Below are 18745 nucleotides of genomic sequence, written 5' to 3' on the forward strand. Positions count from 1 at the left end.
ATGTTACTCAAAGATTGTTTTTGTTTAAGTTAGTAACTTAAACAAAATATTGAAGATGAATAAACAACAAACACACACCTAGAGGATCAGAAGAATATCACATAGGTCGGAAATATGACTGCTAGATTATTAATTAAATGATTAAATTTTTCATTTTCTAATAACTTAAACTTTTAGATAAATTAGTAATTATAATGCTATCAAAGTAGGTGATCCTAATTTGTACAAATGCCAAAAGGGAACTTTGTTCCTCATTAGAGGTCCTTGGTTTCTTTGTTTCTATTGCATTCTATCTCATTGTACCACATTACCCTAGACCCCAAACCTCTAGTATAACAAAGTCCATATAGGCTCAACAGACCTCCAACTCCAAGTATATATACAGAAAATAAAGGACACCTTCCAACATTTTATGATAAATGTACTTGTTTCCTTGATATACAGAATGGAAAGTCATCTTATTGGAGGGAATGGGTAATTGATGCTTGTATTTCTTCTAGCACTCGCCCCTTTGTTTCTGGTACTAACTTTGCAACAAATAAAACAGCTGAACCGCAAATGCCCATGTATATGAAAAATGTTCCTGAAATTGTATGGGCCAAACATTCTTTTAAGTATAAGCAAGAAGAAGAGAACAGGGCACAAACAATGCCTGGGAAAGTTACCTGCTGAGCTCCATTCCATCATAAAATTGAAACTGTATGTTATAATCCAAGAACATGACCAGTTTACTAAAGACACTAGGCTTCCAGCTGAACCCTTAACATGAATGGGAAATACCTGTAACACAAATCTGATCCTTCAATCTAAGTTAAAATGTAAACTTCTTGTCATGCAAACTGAGTTAAAATTTTCATTAAAAGACTCTTGTTGTTACTAACAAGAAAAATTACATACCTCTGAGACAATGACCCATGGTATTCCAGCCATCCCTATTGAGTAAGCTACAGAATATCCCTGAGTGTGGTGTGGTATCAAGTAGTAAACATATTAGTCACTTAATTTGATCAACTAATTCCAAACATCTTGGCACAAAATTAGTGTAAATATTTAATGATTAGCAGATGTTAAGGTCCTTTCTCCTTTCGAGAATCAAGTTATGGTACCATGGAAACAAAGTAGAAGATATAGCATACTTTGACATGCCAATGATTATAGCTATACACATTCAAAAAGCATGAGATATTGAATATTTACTATGCCAGAGATTTTGGCCACAGGCAAAGTCAATAAAAGGGCTTCAACTCTTAGAAGACTGAAGGATGTAAAATCTTTAGGCCTAAGTGTTGAAAATAAGAACATAGGTAACTTAAACTTCTTTAGATTGCCATATTTTAAATGTCATTTTAAGCATATAAGGAAAATATACAAAAGCTGAGACACAGAAATTGTGTTACCATTATGCCAATATAAACCAAAATGGGAGTGAGCTCCTTCCACTGGTGGAGGTCCTGCTCATAACAAACTTACCATTTTGAAGGATGATCTTTTTACCAAAAAAAGAAAAAAAGAAAAAGAAAAATGAGGATATCTAATATTGGATTTGGGAGAAACCTGAAACCAGAATGAGAAGCCTATAAGGAAGCAACTCAAGCACATTCCAGCAGCAGATATCTACAAGAAATTGTGACTTCATTTACAATTAATTGATGAAGTAAGTTTTACTTTAAAATATATCCTTTGCCATCCTTACCAATAAAAGTGGTCGTCTTCCTAATTTATCTGTTAAGAGTACACTTGCAACAGTTGCTGGGATCTACAAACAAACATATACACTTCTTTAAAAATGCATCAACCAAGAGAGTTGATTCATTCTGCAGTTATTAAGTGTCAAGTACCTGGATGATAGCCATTGATATAGTCCCAATACTAGTTGAAAAACCTGTCATAAGCCAGTGATCCATATCACCCTTTCTGCAATTTTTTTTATGTTATTATTAACTATGGAAGCAATTCTGAAATCCCTTGATTTAATTACCAGCTTCATTGAATATAGAGCTTGAATAAGCAGCAATGGCATTGTTCCCTCCAAACTGTACGAGTAACATCAGCCCAGCTCCAACCTAAACCATTTTAATTGGTATAGTAGAGAGATTAAACGAGTTTTTAAAGGAAAAGGTGCTACAACTAGAAAAGCTATATTTTTTTCATTTCTGGTTAGGCTCACGATAAGTGAATGAACGTATCTGCTCTGGAACAAGTCCAGAAATCTAGAATTTGAATGTTGTTTGAAGGCTTCTGTATAATCCTGCAAAATGGAAGGATCATATATCATATCTTATTTAGTACCTAAAAATATTAGAAAACATAAGAAACTAAAGATTTATTTTCTGGCTGAGGTTGTGAAATAACTGTTCTTTCTGATGAATATGAAGTTAGAATTTACTCTGATGTCAGCTGCTTCTTCAGATATATCAGCATTCCTGCCTCTAAGGCGTTGTAGGGAACTTTCAAACTCTTTCTCTTTACCGATTTTAGCCTGCATACAATTAGATGCTCACTTTTCCTTTACTGTGTATGCTAAGACTATCTAAAAGTGTTGCTAACTTACAAAAAGATACAAAAGTTTTAAGATGTTCTTGTTCGAAGCATCCATTTTAAAGGCCGCATATGTAAAAATAGAACAATTAATCTTTCCCTTATTATACAATGGTGCATCACAAACATTACATCTTAAACAGAATCTTCAAATTGGACTCACCAGCCATCTAGGAGATTCTGGAATCAAGAATAAGCCTATAAGTTCGAGTACACATGGAATGGCACCTGGAAATTTTAGATAAAAAAAATTTAACACAGAGAAAATTTATTTATATAAATAACTATGATGATGAAAAGCTTAAAACAAGTTACCAATTAAGGCTAAAATGCGCCAAGTAGTGACATTTCCAATGAAATACATCAGTGAAATGCCGCAACATATCATCAGCTGTAATGAAATATACCTCCATAAGTAATGAGTTTGCCCTTCAATCCAAACACCATAAGTACAAGAGTTACTCCACCTGATTAGCAGACGTAAATCCTCCTCGAAAGTTCTTAGGGGTTATTTCTGCAATATATATGGGAACCTGTCTTGGAAACAAGAATCTGAGTAACGTTACTATCACTATTATGTGTTTCACATATAGCTAAATTAGTTGTGAAGGAATATCTTATAACAATTACCACGTAGCCAATAAGCCCATTGCCAAATCCCAGTGACAGTCTTCCAAGGTCTAGCCACCAAGCATTCTATAAGAAGCATTCAACTGGTTTACTATAAAGATCTTACTCAATGCACAAAGCTACCACTTTTGTGGAGTCTAGGAGAGGTGATTGATATAGACAGCTTCAACCCTTTTTTTTTTTATCATTTTTATTTTAAGAGGCAGATTTACTATTGAGGTGTGAAAAGAAAAGATCCAACTGACTTGCTCCATAGTGATTTTAAAAGATTTTCCATGACATGGCCCTTTGTAAATATCCAAGGTATACAACCATTTTGATTTAAATGTTGGCAGAAACTTCAATGTAAGGTTATTATCAATGTTATTGATACTAAAATGATTCCAATTTCATATTTAGTCATATTGAGTACAAATTAGACAATGGCCATATAACTCGACCAAATAGACATTAGAGGTAAAGTTTTTTTCACATATTGAAGACATGCAGCAATATTGAAGGGAAGGAAAGAAGGAGAAGATAAACCTTTGCAAATGCTATAGCAAGCCACCCTGCAATACTAAATATCTCAGAGAACCACAATGTCTGCATTACAATATCAAGAAAACAGTCATGAGTATTTGATAAAGTGATAATGCTTTTTGGTTATGAAAAGCAGTATGGCTACTTAAAAGATATTAAAAAGGGTGACCAAAGAATCTTACACCTCTTCTACCAATAACATCTGCTAATTTTCCATTAACAAGTGCACCTACTATTCCTCCTGCTGTCAATATTGAACCGAAAACTGAATACTGCACAGTGAGGTTGGTAAAAAAGGCAGGGAAATAAATAAGAGAGCTGATTGGAAAAATCAAGATAACAAAGTTATACATTAAAATTACAAATGCCACTTTTCACTACATTGAAGTTAATTGTTCAACAAACCAAGCATGTAAAACTTGAGAAACATGATACAAAAATTAAGTTCAATAAAATAACTAAAAATATAAATGCCATTTTTCACTAGATTGAAATTAACTGTACAACTAAACAAACGTGTAAAATTTGATAAACATTATCACAAATAGTTCAAGAACATATGATTCTCAAAAAAAAAAAAAAAAAAAAAATTCATGAACATATGCGTGTACCAGTAATAATAAAATTGCTAGTAATTTCTCTTTTCTGTAGGAGTTTGGTCGTACTCTCGGTTTCTACAAGCTTGCACTCTCCCTAGGCAACTAGGGAGAAGAACTGATCCATTGGGGGTCTCGACACGATGGATATGGAACAGGAACTGATAAATGGTTAATTTGAAGAACATCATGGTGACTTGGTGAGACAAGATGAGGAGAACATTATAATCATTTATTTTGTTTTAATGTTACTTTTTTTTTCCCCTCAATACATTGATAGTTGGGAGTGTCGAAATTCAACCTTAAATGATTTGTTAAAGACACCAAGAGTACCTGTTGAACTATAAGACTTTAGTGTTAGTTGTTATTAGCCATCAATTATGTTTTTATTTTAGGCCCCGGTATTTAATTAGTCAATTAATACTTTTTATTTAAAATCATTTTCTTTATTATTTTTCTAATTGAGAATTTTGTTTTCCCAAAGGACAAGAATAACAACGCTCTCAAGAAATGCATCGTCATGGGAAATACCATTGCTATAGTACGTTGCAATGTTCTTTAATATTTTTTACTCTTCCGTATTACAGTATAAGAATATAAATGATATATTTTTTTTTTTTTTTGAGGAAAGAATATAAATGATTAAATCCATAATCTTTGTAAGTTTAAAGTTTTTAGATAAGTTCTTATCATAATTCATAGTGTCAGAACTCAGAACTTTATTACATGGGACTGTTGCTTTGGTATTTGGTTGGGTTGGGTCCATTTCTTTATTGGACCTTTCCTCAGCTCTTGTTGGGCTATACGTAAGAGGGGTATAGGAGAAGTTCCTAAAAATAAGTTGGGTTTGAATCCTATAATTGGATCTTGACCCAAAAAATGTTAATTGGATCAAGACCCAAATCTTCCAAATGGATTTATATAACAATTGGACCCGTCCATGTTTTAGAATTTGATGGTTTAAAAGGCAGAGCAACTGCGAGCAGGGGGTTTCTATTTACGTTTATATTTTTTTCATGACCATATCATTAGTATCACTTTTATAAACACCTATCATGCTATCACAACATGTTACCTCAACCTATTATGAAAAAAAAAATTTGTATTCTTAAATTTTTATTATTTTAACTTCAAAATCCATGTATAATTTTTCCACATACTTCCATGCTTACTTTATAGTCTACTACATATCTTTGGTTTTTATCTACCAAAATTCATTTATTTATACTAAAAACAATTTTTGATGAAAAAAAACAATTATTTTAAACCTAATCTATATATATATATATATATATAACCATATCGTAATGAATATGTATTGCAAATATTGTCTATTTATTCTTTTATCTTCTTTTTTTTTAATTTTTAATTTTTTTTGCATATATGTATGTGTAGTTGTGTACTCTTCACATTATATCTGTACCTGCACATAAATATCTTTTTAACTCTAACTTAAAGTAATTATCTTAGTATATTATAGATAAATTGAATATACATTTTGTTGAAAAAGCACTGAGACCTTGACTTAGGTGATAAAGGGATGAACAAGTTTTAGTACTAATTTATTTATTAACAAAGAACTTTTAGGTACTTACAGCTGCAACAGAGAGATCCAATTCTTCCATAATTCCAGATTCAGCTGGGGATGAAAATCCTGACTGCAAAGCAATTATAATACACTTGTTCAGGCAAAGCTTGGCTTATTCCTCTTTCACTTTATTTTATTATAAAGGAATTTATAGTCTCTAACATTTTTAATTGGTGGGGGAGTGCATTAAAGAACAAACAAATGAAATAAAAAACAAAACCATGAGGAGGCATGTATCTAAAGTCAAATGTAATAAACCAAATGCAGGCTGGCACAAACTCAGCACGGATGGCTCCTCTTAGGGCAATCTTGGATTAGCGAAAGGAGGAGTGATCTGTGACCACAGAGGCTTATGGATGAAGGAATTTACCGGATTTATAGGGGTAACTTCTAGTGTCAATATAGAGCTCCAAGGGATGGCTTATTAATGTGAATTAGTTTCAATTTATTGATAGTTGAAATTGATATTGATGCAACAGTAATTTTTGATTTGGTTGCTAAAACTTATAGTAGCAATTTACAATATTTAGCTCTTATCATGGATTGCAAGAGTCTTCTCAATCAAATCCCACAAGTGAAGATGAAGCATTGTTTTCATGAGGCAAATTAGTGTGCAAATAATGCTTTAGCTAGCTTCAACCACTTTGCCTAACCTTCCAATGTCATTGGCCTATCGAGTAGAGGTAGCATTGAACCGATCTTAAACTCAGAGAAGTCAAGACTGAAAGAGAAATGGGGGAGGTGGAAGTCAAGACTGGAAGAGAAATGGGGGAGGTGATGTGACAGTTGATACACTATTATATTTATAATATTTAATTAGAAGTGTGAAATTAATGAATCCATGTTAAACAATAGCAAATCATAATATACCAAATATTGAACCATAATGAGAGGTAGTGGCGGAGCCAGGATTTCAATTCGGGGGGAGTTTTTAAGACAATATTAAATAAAAAAATAAACTAGAAAAAAAAATTTATATTAACAAAAAAAAAAAAAAAAAAAAGCAATAACAACTATAAGTGTCATACAAAAACTAATTAAACGTAAACTATAGTTAGACATTTAAGTTAATACTATAAAATAAATTGTGGAAATAAATTAATTTGAAAATATAAAAAGTATAGCAATTTACTTGCAAAGTTATATTTACGTCTCACTATCTTTTCTTGATTGTTTTTGAAACTATAGGTAAAATTCAACTTTCTATTTATTTTTCAAAATAATTTAAATTTTTGTTCATAACATAAACCCACAATTTAAAATTGAAATGTCAAGAAATTGATGACAAAAAAAAAAAAATTGTCTAAAATATAGGACTATCAATTGAAATTTCATAAGAAAGACACTAAAATACATGATTATTATTATTATGCTAAGCTTAAGTGCATGATAATTAAAAGCTAATAGCTTGACAAGTCAAAGCTCTTGGTGTGGTGTGTGTTATTGTGCCTAAGGGAAATTCTTCCATTTATTTTTGCTTGTGTCAGAAAACTTTTTCCCTCTTTTTTTTTTTTTTTTTTTCCTTACATGGTGTCATTGACTTATTGGGCATTAGGTAAGCTTGTCATTTTCCCTTTATTTCAGCAAGACCAGGAAGCTTTTTTTCTAATTTGTGTTTAATTTCTGCATCAAGGAGGGTAAAGTATTTAAAAAAAAATTCCTAATAGTAGTATATATGGAATATTTTAGGAGGAGTCAGGGGGGCACTTCCCTGACTCCTCCTAAATATTAGGAATTTTAGGAGGAGTCATAATGTGCAAAAAGGACCCTTGGAGTTTGGGTCGATTGAAAAGTGATCTTTTGTACTTCAATTTTATCTTATGACGATAGAGGTTTAAGAATTGTCCAAATTGACCCCTCTATCTTAATTCCATTTAATGGTCATATGCTAATACTATGCACATAAAATTTAAATGATTTTATTTATTTATTTATTTATTTTTATAGTAAAGCCATGGAAATTAGTGGTACTTACAGAACACCCGATTGTAAGTGAACCACATAAGGCGACCATGGAGCTGAGCACAACAGTAGGTGTTGCTTTGGAATCACTCGGTAGTTCTACACTAGACTTTGCTGCTAAAAGTCCGTCTTCCAGGCTTTCTGTTTCCATATTATCTTTGGAAGTATGTGGCTAAGAATGAGTGGAAGGATAAAGGATTGATATAGATCGTAGAATTGTTTATATAAAGCAAGAAAAAGTAGGTGCCTCATGCTTTGGGGGGGTTTGGTGACTTCAAAGTGTGAACATACATGGGGATCAGTGTGAGGCTACTAGATATGCAGATAAAATCCACTCTATTTAGTTCACTTGTGAAATTGGCAGATATTATTTTACTGGGGAAAAGTTAATTTTCACAAATTTTAAATTGTACAAGTACGATACAACGATATTGTTAGAAACATGCATATAAATATAAGTGCATTGAATGTGCAAAGCATCTCAGTAGGCTATTCATCCAAACGAATAGAGCACCGATATAGTGCTGGGCTAAAATTCTCCTATATTTAAGTCAAAACTTATTGAAATCCAATATAGGAAAAAAAAAAAAATTTGTGTGAAGTAGTATTCCTTTGTTATATTAAAGTATTAATTGGAGTCTCTTTAAAGTAACAAATTGTTATCGACCATGCTAATGCAGATACATTTAAAATCAATAATTAAAATTATAATAAATCTTTATTTAATGGAATATTGGGATTTAAAATCATGTAGCAGTATAAAGTTTTTTATTTTGTTGAAATTACATCTTAATCAGGAAATTATTTGTCTTTTTTAAAGCAAAAATTAGATCTCATTTTGGCCTGATAAAATTATATTTCATTTGATACTATATACTTGCAAGTTTATATCGGGTGTAGACATGTGAATTAAAGTCCTAGATGAAAAGTAAAGTTGAAAATATGTGCTTAGGTATTATTATATTTTAAAACCTTACTTCTTTTAAGTACAACTTGTAATATTGAGCCTAAAATATATATATATATATATATATATATATAACCTATGCCTTTTATATTATATTTTTAAAAAAAATCAATGAAATTAAATTCATCTAAACACACGCTTAATCATCAGGAAAATCAATTTATAATGATAATCCAAAATCATTGGGTGATAGAGATTTTCATCTACCCCTTTGTCGTGTTGACCTTCCGCTGGGCCAACCACCGAAAAAGGATTGTTGGAGAACGTGCTACATTTCATTTGGTAAGACAACAAGAGAGGGCTGTGGTAGCTATTGGGGACTATCGAGTCTTGAGAGAACGTGGTCAGGTCCATTCCATAGCAGAACACACTCTTTATTGTCTTGCCTCATGCCATGGAGTCACTAGAGTTTGAAGTTTCACAAAGAGGTTGGGGGTTCTAATAAGCTCAATTAGTAAAAAATTTTATTATCGAACAAGAAATCTGAGTTTCAAATCTTGCCTACACCGAAAATTCATGGAATGAATGCAGTAGGTGGGTCTAACAAAATCAAAACAAAATAAATTCAATAAGAATTTAGTGTACAAGCCCTCTTTTATGGCCTCTGGGACCAATATGCCATATCATACTTTTACAAGTAACAAAATAGGGATGCATGCACACAATTGCAAGTTACAAGTGCTCTTTTCTTGTACCTTTCTCCTCATTGATTAACTCAAGACTTTCATTACCTAAAAAAGTCTCCCAAGTAGGATTCCAACTGCTGCAATCACACATATTTGAAAAAGAGAATGGTAAACTGAATAAAAAACAAAGAAATATGTCCACAAATGAGAGAACATAACAAATACATAGTTTGGAAATACACATGTTAAAATATTAATTAATTGATTAAATTTATCATTTCTTAATAGATTAAACTTTTGGAATAATTAGTAATTTATCATGCTATCAAAGCAAGTGGACTTGAGTTGTCTGAATGCCAAAAGGGGACTTTGTTCCTCATTAGCTAGGGGCCCCTTGACCCCAAAACCTTCTATAACTAAGCCATATAGGCTGAATACACCTCCAACTCCAGTATATAAGCAGAGCTCATCAATCCTCTTGAGTAAACAGAAATTCTAGACACCTTATACAGAAAGTCCATCTTATTGTAGAGAATGGGTAACTGAAACTTGTATTTCTTCTAGCACTCGCCCCTTTGTTTCTGGAACTATCTTTGCAACAAATAAAACAGCTGAACCGCAAACGCCCATGTATATGAAAAAAGTTCCTGAAATAGTATATAGGCCAAAATTATTTTTTTAAGCATAAGCAAAAAGAAGAGAATGGGGCACAAAGAATACAAGAAAGAGTTACCTGCTGAGCTCCATTCCATCATAAAATTGAAACTGTATGTTACAATCCAAGAACATGACCAGTTTGCTAAAGACACTAGGCTTATAGCTGAACCCTTTACGTTAATGGGAAATACCTGTCACACAAATCTGATCCTTCAATCTAATTTAAAATGTAAAAACCTTCTTGTTATGAAAACTGACATTAGAATTTCATTAAAAGACTCTCTTACTGTTACTAACAAGAAAAGCTACATACCTCTGAGGCAATGAGCCATGGTATTCCGCCCATGCCTATTGAGTAAGCTACAGAATACCCCTGAGTGTGGTGTGGTGTTAAATAGTAAACATATTAGTCACTTAATTTGAACTACTACTTCCTAAGGCACAAAATTAGTGGGAATTTTTAATGAACAGCAAGTATTAAGGTCCTTTCTTCTTTTAAGAATCAAGTTATGATATAAAGGAAAAGAGGCACAGGAAATTGCATACTTTGGCATGCCAATGATTACAGCCATAGGCATACCCCAAAGGCACAAGAAATTGAAGCTATGCCAGTGATTTTGGCCATAGACAAAGTCAATAAAAGGGTTTTGAGTCTAAGAAGACTGCCGGATGTCTTGTAAGGTACTAATATTTAGGCCATAAGCGTTGAAAATAAGAACACAGGAAACTTAAACCCCTAGAGATTTCCATATTTTAAGTGGAATTTTAAGAATGTAAGGAAATGATACAAAATCTGAGACACAGAAATTGTGTTACCACTATGCCAATATACGCCAAAATGGGAGTGAGCTCCTTCCACTGGTGCAGGTTCTGCTCATAACAAACATACTTTTTTCAAGGATGATTCTTTTACTAACAGCAATAGAAAAGAGTTGAAAATTAAGGATATTGAAAATTTGGATTTGGGAGAAACCTGAAACAAGAATGACAAGCCTAAAAGGAAGCAACTGAAGCACATTCCAGTAGCAGATGCCTATAAGAAATCTTGACTTCATTAACAATTAATTGATGGTGTAAATTATTGTCTTAAAAATATATCCTTTGCCATCCTTACCAATAAAAGTGGTCGTCTTCCTAATTTATCCGTTAAGAGTACACTTGCAACAGTGGCTGGAATCTACAAACAAACATTTACACTTCTTAAAAATGTAACAACCAAAAGTCTTGATTCATTCTGCAGTTATAAGTGTCAAGAACCTGGATGATAGCAACTGATATAGTCCCAATACTAGTTGAAAAACCTGTCATAAGCCAGTGATCCATATCACCCTTTCTGCATGTCTTTTATGTTATCATCAACTACATACGGAAGCAATTCTAAAATCCCTTAATTTAATTACCAGCTTTGTTGAATATAGAGCTTGAATAAGAAACAATGACATTGTTCCCTCCAAATTGTACCAGTACCATCAGCCCAACTCCAACCTTGTTAACAAATTTAATTCATTATAGTAGAGAATTTAGAGAAGCTTCGAAAAGGAAAAGGTGCAACAGCTAAATTTGTTTACAGGTTTTCAGTCTAGTTAAGCTTACAATAAGTGAATGAGCATATCTTCTTTGGAACAAGTCCATAAATCTTGCTTTTGAATGCTGTTTGAAGGCTTCTGTATACTCCTGCAAAACCAAAGTATCACATCTCATTTCTAATTGCGTACCTCAAAGTATTAAAACATAAAAAACCAAAGATTTATGTTATACTTGAGGTTGTGAATTAGCAGTTCTTTCAGAAGAATAAGAAGTTAGAATTTACTCTGATCTCAGCTGCTTCTTGAGAAATATCAGCATTCCTTCCCCTAAGGTATTGTAGAGAAGTTTCAAACTCTTTATCTTTACCTATTTTAGCCTGCAGGCAATTGTATTATCATTTGAACATTCGAATGGATGCTCACTTTTCCTTTATTGTGTATGCTAAGGCTATCTATATATGTTACATACTTAACATAAACTACGAAAGTTTTGAGATATTCTCAAGCATCCATTTTAACAGCCATGAAAGTAAAAATAGAACAGTTAATCTTTCCCTTTTATACAATGGCACATCACAAACATAACATCTTAACTAGGATCTTTGAATTGGACTCACTAGCCATCTTGGAGATTCTGGAATCAACAACAAGCCTAGAAGTTCTAGTATACATGGAATAGTTCCTGAAAAAATTTCAGATCAAAACAAATGAAATTGACACAGAAGTTTAATTCATTAAGATAATGAAAAGCTTAAAATAATTACCAATTAAGGCCAAGATGCGCCAAGTAATGACATTTCCAATGAGAAACATCAGAGAAAGGCCGCAACATGCCATCAACTGTACACTCGATGAAATTACATCTCCATAAAAAATGAGTTTAGCCATTCAATCTAAACACCTAAAGTGTTACTATACCTGACTAGCATTAGAAAAACCTCCCCTCAAGTTCTTAGGGGTTATTTCTGCTATGTATACGGGAACCTGTCTTGAAAACAAGAATTTGAGTATTATTACTACCACTATTATGAGTTTCACAGATAGCTAATGAATGAAGAACTTATTATAATTACCGCAAAGCAAAGAAGCCCATTGCCAATTCCCAGAGACAGTCTTCCAAGGTCCAGCCACCAAGCATTCTATAAGATGCATTCAATTGGTTTATTAATGAGATCGTACTCAGTGCACAAAATTCTCACTTTTTTGGGGTCTAGGAGAGGTGATTGGTAGACTGCTTCTATAGGCAGATTTACTATTGAGGGGTGAAAAGAAAAAGGGGGAAACAAAAGATCCAACTGACTTGCTCCATAATGATTTTAAAAGATCTTTCCATGATATGGATCTTTGTAAATATCCAAGGTATACAACCATTTTGATTTAAATGTTGGCAGAAACTTCTATGTAAGGTTATTATAAATGTTATTGTTACTACAATGATTCCCATTTCATATTTTGAGAACAAATTAGATAATGGCCATGTAACTCAACCAAATAGACATTAGAGGTAGAGTTGTTTTCATAAATTGAAGACATACATCATTATTGAAGGGAAGGAAAGAAGGAGAAGATTGAACATTTATTTCCAAGGGAAGCAAACTCTTTATTTGAATTGAATAATTTTCTGAACTTGAATTTTTGGAATAATTCATAGCCTTTCATAAAAGGGTTATCTTTTAAAAATTAATTATTTTAAATAACATGCCGTACTTGCACATGCCAAGTGTGCCACAAGTCACACGTGCATGTTCTAGAGCCTAGCTCTGTCAATTATTTTATTTGTAGATTTTTGTGTTGCTATATATACCCACCAAAAGCTTTGTAAACTTTCAATGTAGGACAAGCCCAAATGCACAAAACCATTTCCTTCCATACCACAATCTACAAAATATTTTTTTACCAATCCCCCACTTAGATTGTAATATTAAGTATCTATATCTATGTAAATCTAAGTCTATTATTTATTGTTGCTATGCTCCTTTTAAGCCACATAAGTGAAGCATTTCGGTCTAATTGGTTCATATCGGTCTATTTGGTCTACTTAGGTCCGTTTTGGTCCATTTGATCCACTATCGTCCATTCAGTCTATTTTTGAACTAATTGGACATTAACGTAGTTTTTTTTTTTTTTTTTTTTGGTAGGTTGCCTTTTCAGTTTGGGCTCAAAATTCTTTTTGCTCCTTAATTTTTGAGTTGAAAAATATGAAATTTTATCCTTTTTGGACTATACTCTCTATTTTTTTTGGGTAAAAAATACAAACAAAATAGTCATTTAAATTAAGATATGAGCCATAAAAAGCAATAAAAATGATAAATATTTGAAAGATTATCTTAAAATAAAGGTTTCAATACTTGAAAAGAAAAATAAAGCTATACAATTCTAAACTTATATAATAATTAAAACTTAATGTAATATTTTACATGTGTTCCATAAAATGAGGGTGTAAATTTTATTTTTAATATTCTTGGATGTGTTCAAATTAGTTAAACAATTATAGTATATTTAAAAAATGTTCTTTTTGATAACATCTTCTCCATTTATATAAAAAAAGATTATAATTATGTATTTAAAAAAAAAAAAGCAAAATACATTATATGTTCCATTAAATAAAACTTATAAAAATAGAAAATATTTTTAAAAAGCACATACACTATTTAAATTACAAAATTTTCACGCATTGCATGATGTGTTCTAGAGACATATGTTCATAGATTCCCTCAATTATTTGATTTGTTTAAGTTTGTGTTACTTTATATACCTGCCATAAACACTGTAAAATTCTAATGTGGGACAACCGGACAAACCTATTAGAGGAAACCCACTTTTTTAGTTTCTTCCTTCAAAATATCTATCTACAATTAATATATATTTTTAACCCGAAAAAAAAAAAGTTGGACCTCATCTTATTCAAATTTATTTTCATAAATTCAAGACGTGCATGCAACATCTTTGAGGGGAAGAAAAGGAGTAAGACACACCTTTGCGAATGCTATAGCAAGCCACCCTGCAATGCTGAATATCTCAGAGATCCATAATGTCTGCATTACAACATCAAGAGTAAGATTCATGAAAATTTTGAGAAAGCAGTAAATCTTTTTTGTTATGAAAAGCAGTCTGACTGCTTAAAGATACACACACACATGTATATATAAAAAGGGGTGACCAAAGAATCTTACACCCCTCCTTCCAATAACATCAGCTAATTTTCCATTAACAAATGAACCTGCTATTCCTCCTGCCGTTGCCATTGCACCGAAAACTGAATACTGCACAGTGAGTTTGGAGTGAAGGCAAGAATGTAATTGAATGAAAACACAGAAAAATGTGAAATAAATATTACAGTACATTGGAAAAATCAAGATTACAAGTTGTAAATTAAAACAAGATAGATGACATACTTGTGCTCTGGCAGTTGGGACTTTTAGGTAAGCCCAAACATGGGCCCATATAGGCAGCCCATTGACTTCAAAACCCTTCCCTGAGGGATTTTTAGTGCAACAATTCTAGATCTACAGCTTTTTTTTGTCAATTGTTAGTGATTGTATATCACTTTTATATAGACTTACTATTTTTTGTCTACCACTTATAATGTATCACGTCATAGTTGTGAAAAAGTTGTGGTCCTAGATTTTGTTTTTATTTTATTTTTTATTTTTTTATTTTTAAATGTGGCCTATTTAAGCTAATAGTTCTAAACAAGGATATGGAGTTGGAAATATTTCTTTAGAAAGGTTGACCTTTGAAAGTAAAATGAAATTGTCTAAAAGTCAAGTCACAAATATATATATAGACACATATATACACACACTCGTACATGGTTATAAAAACTAATCATATTAAACACATATTTCAAAAAGTGTATTGTTGGAACTAGGTTGACAAAAAATAAAACTCCTTATAACATTTCTTTAGCCACATGCCTTAAATCTTCATTTCTCATATAATCGACATGGATTGAGACTTGGTGCAATACCGTTAACTTTTTTCTTATGTTATTAGATTCAATTGCACCTAGTACAATTTTCGGATCTCAAATTCTAATGGGTACAACATCTTTAGTATTGCATTTCGAATGCTAGATGACAACATTGCTATAGGATGTGACAATATGCCCTTTAGGATGAGATCCTCTCTCAATATTGAATCCTCTAATTTCATCCAATTTTTATTTAATGTGACATTTTAAAATTAAATAAATAACACCTGTCATCCAGTTAAAAGTGGGAGAGAATTGAAGGATTCAATTAGAGGAAATCTTTTTCCACCCTTATAATCTTTTTCTTTATACATTTGGTTGAGTGGATTTTAGGAAATATGAAAAAAAGTAGAAAGAAAAGTGGAGAAAAAATGATAATTTTTTGTATTTGGTTAGGAGAGAAAACTGGTGGGGCCTAAGAGTTTTCTCTCCAGACCCACCAACAAATAATTTCCCCAAAATGGAGATAAAATGAGAGACTATCATTTTCGACAAATTTGTCCCCACATTGCCTTGTCTGTTTTGATTTCTTCTTCTTTTTTTCTTCGTCTGCTTTTATTTCGTCCCCATGCTTTTTTCCGTTTCATTTTTTTCTTCTCTTCTCTTTCCTTTTTTTTTTTTTTTTTTTCCTTTTTTCAATATATGTTTTGGGTTTATTTATTTATATTTTTTTTATCCTTTTATTTTTCCTCATTTGTTTGTTTGTTTTTTCCCTCACTTTCTTGTACTTTAAAAAAGAAGAAGAAGAAGAAGAAGAAGAAGAATTGCCATCAATACACAATTTTTTAATAAAAAAATAATATGTTTTTTTTTTTTTTTTAAATTTATCTAATAGGGTTATTTGAGTAAATTTTACAAACTCTATGTTCTATCTTTCCAATTTTTTCTCAACCAATTTTTTTTTCTTATCCTTCCACTTTTCCACACATCCAACTAAACACAAAATTAAATCTTTTCTATTTTTCCACTTTTTCATCTTCTCAATTAAACAGAACCTTATTGTGTTAAAATTTTAATAATAAGTAATAACTTATCATGAGTCATAGTGTTGGTACCTAAAACTTTATTTACATATGTAAATTCCTTGACTCCACATATGGACTATTGCTTTGAATGGGCCCTCTTTTTTTTGGGTCATTTTCTACTTATATTAGGCCCACAGTTAGGGTTTCCAAAAGCTATACAAGTCGGATTTGAATCTTTTTTGAATCTTGTGCCAATAAATAATCTTAATTAGACCATCATTCAAATAAAAAAATAAATTATTTTTTAGAATCAAATGAATAAATAGTTAGTGCACAGTTGTAAATAATTAATATAGGAATTTATTCCATTATTATATGTTATTAATTAATATTTTGACATAAATGTTAAACTTTGTTAAAACGTGAGTTTATAGGTTAAATATTAAATAAAATTTAGTTAACACAAAATTTGGTGTAAGTATTAAGAAGAATAAGAATTTATGATCTAATGGTAGAATAGTTAAAATGTTAATAAAATAAAAAAGTATTGAATATTATAACATGAACAAAATATCAGACCATGGGCAACTTTTCCTGTTTGTATGTGTGTCTATATATATATATATATATATCACTTGTTTATATTACAAAAAATAAAACTTATATTGATACTTACAGCTGCAATAGAGAGACCCAAGTCTTCCATAATTCCAGATTCAGCTGGTGATGAATATGCTGACTGCAAAGCAATTAACTTCTTCAGACAAAGTTCAGCGAAATCATTCTCCTCCATGGAATGAGCTGCTTCTAAAAATATAAATATATTTTTAGAAAAACCCTTTTTACTTTATTAATATTATTATTATTTTGATCGAATCCCACTTTATTTTAATTTTTAATATTATAAAGGCATCTATATTATAGTCTTAAACATGTTTGATTGGTAGGAAACTCACCAGAGAACAAACAAATAAAATGAAAAAAAAGTAACCAAGAAAAGAAAACATTGAAGTTTTTTTTTTTTTTTTTTTACAGTGGTAAGGTCACATTATTTTTCTTTTTTTGAAAAAAAAAAATTTAATTTACTATATTGGATAAATGATACTGAAAAATTCAACATTATTCATAATAATAATAATTTTTTAAAATTTGATATTACTAAAAAAAAAAAAAAATGAAACAAAGAGATAGAGTCGGAAGTCTAAAACATAATGAGAGACAACTTGATTACTTACGAAAAAAGGAGGCAGTTTCTTTTTCATTTTTTTTTGGGGAAGAAAACGTTAATTATAAGAAGACCAAATGAAATGAGACAAATCAATCATTGTTCCAAATGCCATGATAATCTAGTTGTACTTACAGAACACCCCACAGTTATTGAGCCACAGTAGGCGACCATGCAGCTGAGTATAACAATAGGTGTGGCTTTGGAATCACTCTCTGATACGTCCCTGCAATTCACTCTAGGCTTTGTTGTTAAAAGTCCATCTTCCAGGTTTTCTGTATCCATATTTTCTTGGAAGTGCAAGAAGAGAATGAATTTTCTTGGAAGTGCAAGAAGAGAATGAGTCAAAATATATAGACAAAGTCTTTTATGAGAGAGAGAGAGAGAGTTGGTGCCTTTATGTGTATCCATTTGATATAAAGTTTGATAAAATTATAATCTATTGCGCTTGTTCAAGATAATTTCTTTTTATTATTACTAAAATATCAATCAGCTTTTAGTGTAAATTTTTATTATTAATTGAGCTAAATAAATCCTACAATGTGTATTTGTTTGAAACTATTATTTACGTGTATGGATAACATTATCTCTAAATTAATAGATATTATTTTACAGAAATTAACATTTTAGTTTTCACAAATTTAAAGTTGTGCATGATACATCTAAAATTACTTAGCATAAAGTATACTCCTAATTTGGTAGAATATGAGTATTTGAGATTTCAAACGATGTGACACCACAACGGAAAAAAGAAAAAACGATGTGACTACATAATTAAACCTTTTAAATTTGACTTTTAGCAAATAGAAAAACTTTAAAATTTGTCCAAACTCTGACTTTCATCTTAATCATAAACTTATATATTATTATTATTATTTTCTATTTCAAAGCAAAAAAGAGGAATCCTATTATTGCTTTGTAAAACACTAGTACTTTTACTTTATTCTGACTAGTTATTAGAAAGAGGGGA

At 31.2% G+C, this 18745-nt stretch overlaps 2 protein-coding genes across 3 annotated transcripts; both read right to left on the reverse strand.

Moving 5' to 3' along the window:
• Positions 1–106: 106 nt before the first annotated feature.
• Positions 107–8044, reverse strand: LOC126717180 (sugar transporter ERD6-like 5). 2 transcript variants are annotated; one of them, XM_050418597.1, is made up of 19 exons: positions 7850–7913; positions 6528–6595; positions 5882–5944; positions 3873–3962; positions 3694–3753; positions 3169–3234; positions 3006–3071; positions 2854–2929; positions 2702–2766; positions 2387–2479; positions 2168–2248; positions 1979–2063; positions 1839–1882; positions 1694–1756; positions 1555–1614; positions 1398–1451; positions 898–957; positions 666–780; positions 107–583 (listed from the first exon to the last, which is right to left on the reverse strand). In XM_050418597.1, the coding sequence occupies exons 3-19, from the start codon at positions 5909–5911 to the stop codon at positions 459–461; spliced, it is 1233 nt and encodes a 410-aa protein (XP_050274554.1). In that variant the 5' UTR covers positions 5912–5944; positions 6528–6595; positions 7850–7913; the 3' UTR covers positions 107–458. The 2 variants fall into 2 exon arrangements, with proteins under 2 accessions (XP_050274554.1, XP_050274553.1); XM_050418596.1 differs by lacking the exon at positions 6528–6595 and having other exon boundaries at positions 7850–8044.
• A 1628-nt stretch (positions 8045–9672) lies between these two features.
• On the reverse strand, positions 9673–18099 carry LOC126717179 (sugar transporter ESL1-like). The gene is made up of 18 exons (XM_050418595.1): positions 17911–18099; positions 17227–17289; positions 14786–14875; positions 14588–14647; positions 12686–12751; positions 12531–12596; positions 12377–12452; positions 12230–12294; positions 11897–11989; positions 11680–11760; positions 11487–11571; positions 11344–11387; positions 11201–11263; positions 11060–11119; positions 10903–10956; positions 10400–10459; positions 10163–10277; positions 9673–10076 (listed from the first exon to the last, which is right to left on the reverse strand). The coding sequence occupies exons 1-18, from the start codon at positions 18058–18060 to the stop codon at positions 9952–9954; spliced, it is 1416 nt and encodes a 471-aa protein (XP_050274552.1). The 5' UTR covers positions 18061–18099; the 3' UTR covers positions 9673–9951.
• Between the last annotated feature and the right edge of the window lie 646 nt (positions 18100–18745).

This window comes from Quercus robur, chromosome 3 (assembly GCF_932294415.1).
Source record: "Quercus robur chromosome 3, dhQueRobu3.1, whole genome shotgun sequence".
Classification (NCBI taxonomy): Eukaryota; Viridiplantae; Streptophyta; class Magnoliopsida; order Fagales; family Fagaceae; genus Quercus; species Quercus robur.

Bases quoted from the DNA above. Each gene is read 5' to 3' on its own strand.
- LOC126717180 (XM_050418596.1), bottom strand. From the start codon at position 7,987: ATGGAAACAGAAAGCCTGGAAGACGGACTTTTAGCAGCAAAGTCTAGT. The intron at 3,754-3,872 runs GTAAGATTCTTT...ATTGTAATGCAG, and splicing joins ATGTTATTGGTAGAAGAGGT to ACATTGTGGTTCTCTGAGAT. The intron at 1,757-1,838 runs GTACTTGACACT...GTTTGTTTGTAG, and splicing joins TATCAATGGCTATCATCCAG to ATCCCAGCAACTGTTGCAAG.
- LOC126717179 (XM_050418595.1), bottom strand. From the start codon at position 18,060: ATGGATACAGAAAACCTGGAAGATGGACTTTTAACAACAAAGCCTAGA. The intron at 14,648-14,785 runs GTAAGATTCTTT...GTTGTAATGCAG, and splicing joins ATGTTATTGGAAGGAGGGGT to ACATTATGGATCTCTGAGAT. The intron at 12,597-12,685 runs GTAATTATAATA...TTTTCAAGACAG, and splicing joins ATGGGCTTCTTTGCTTTGCG to GTTCCCGTATACATAGCAGA.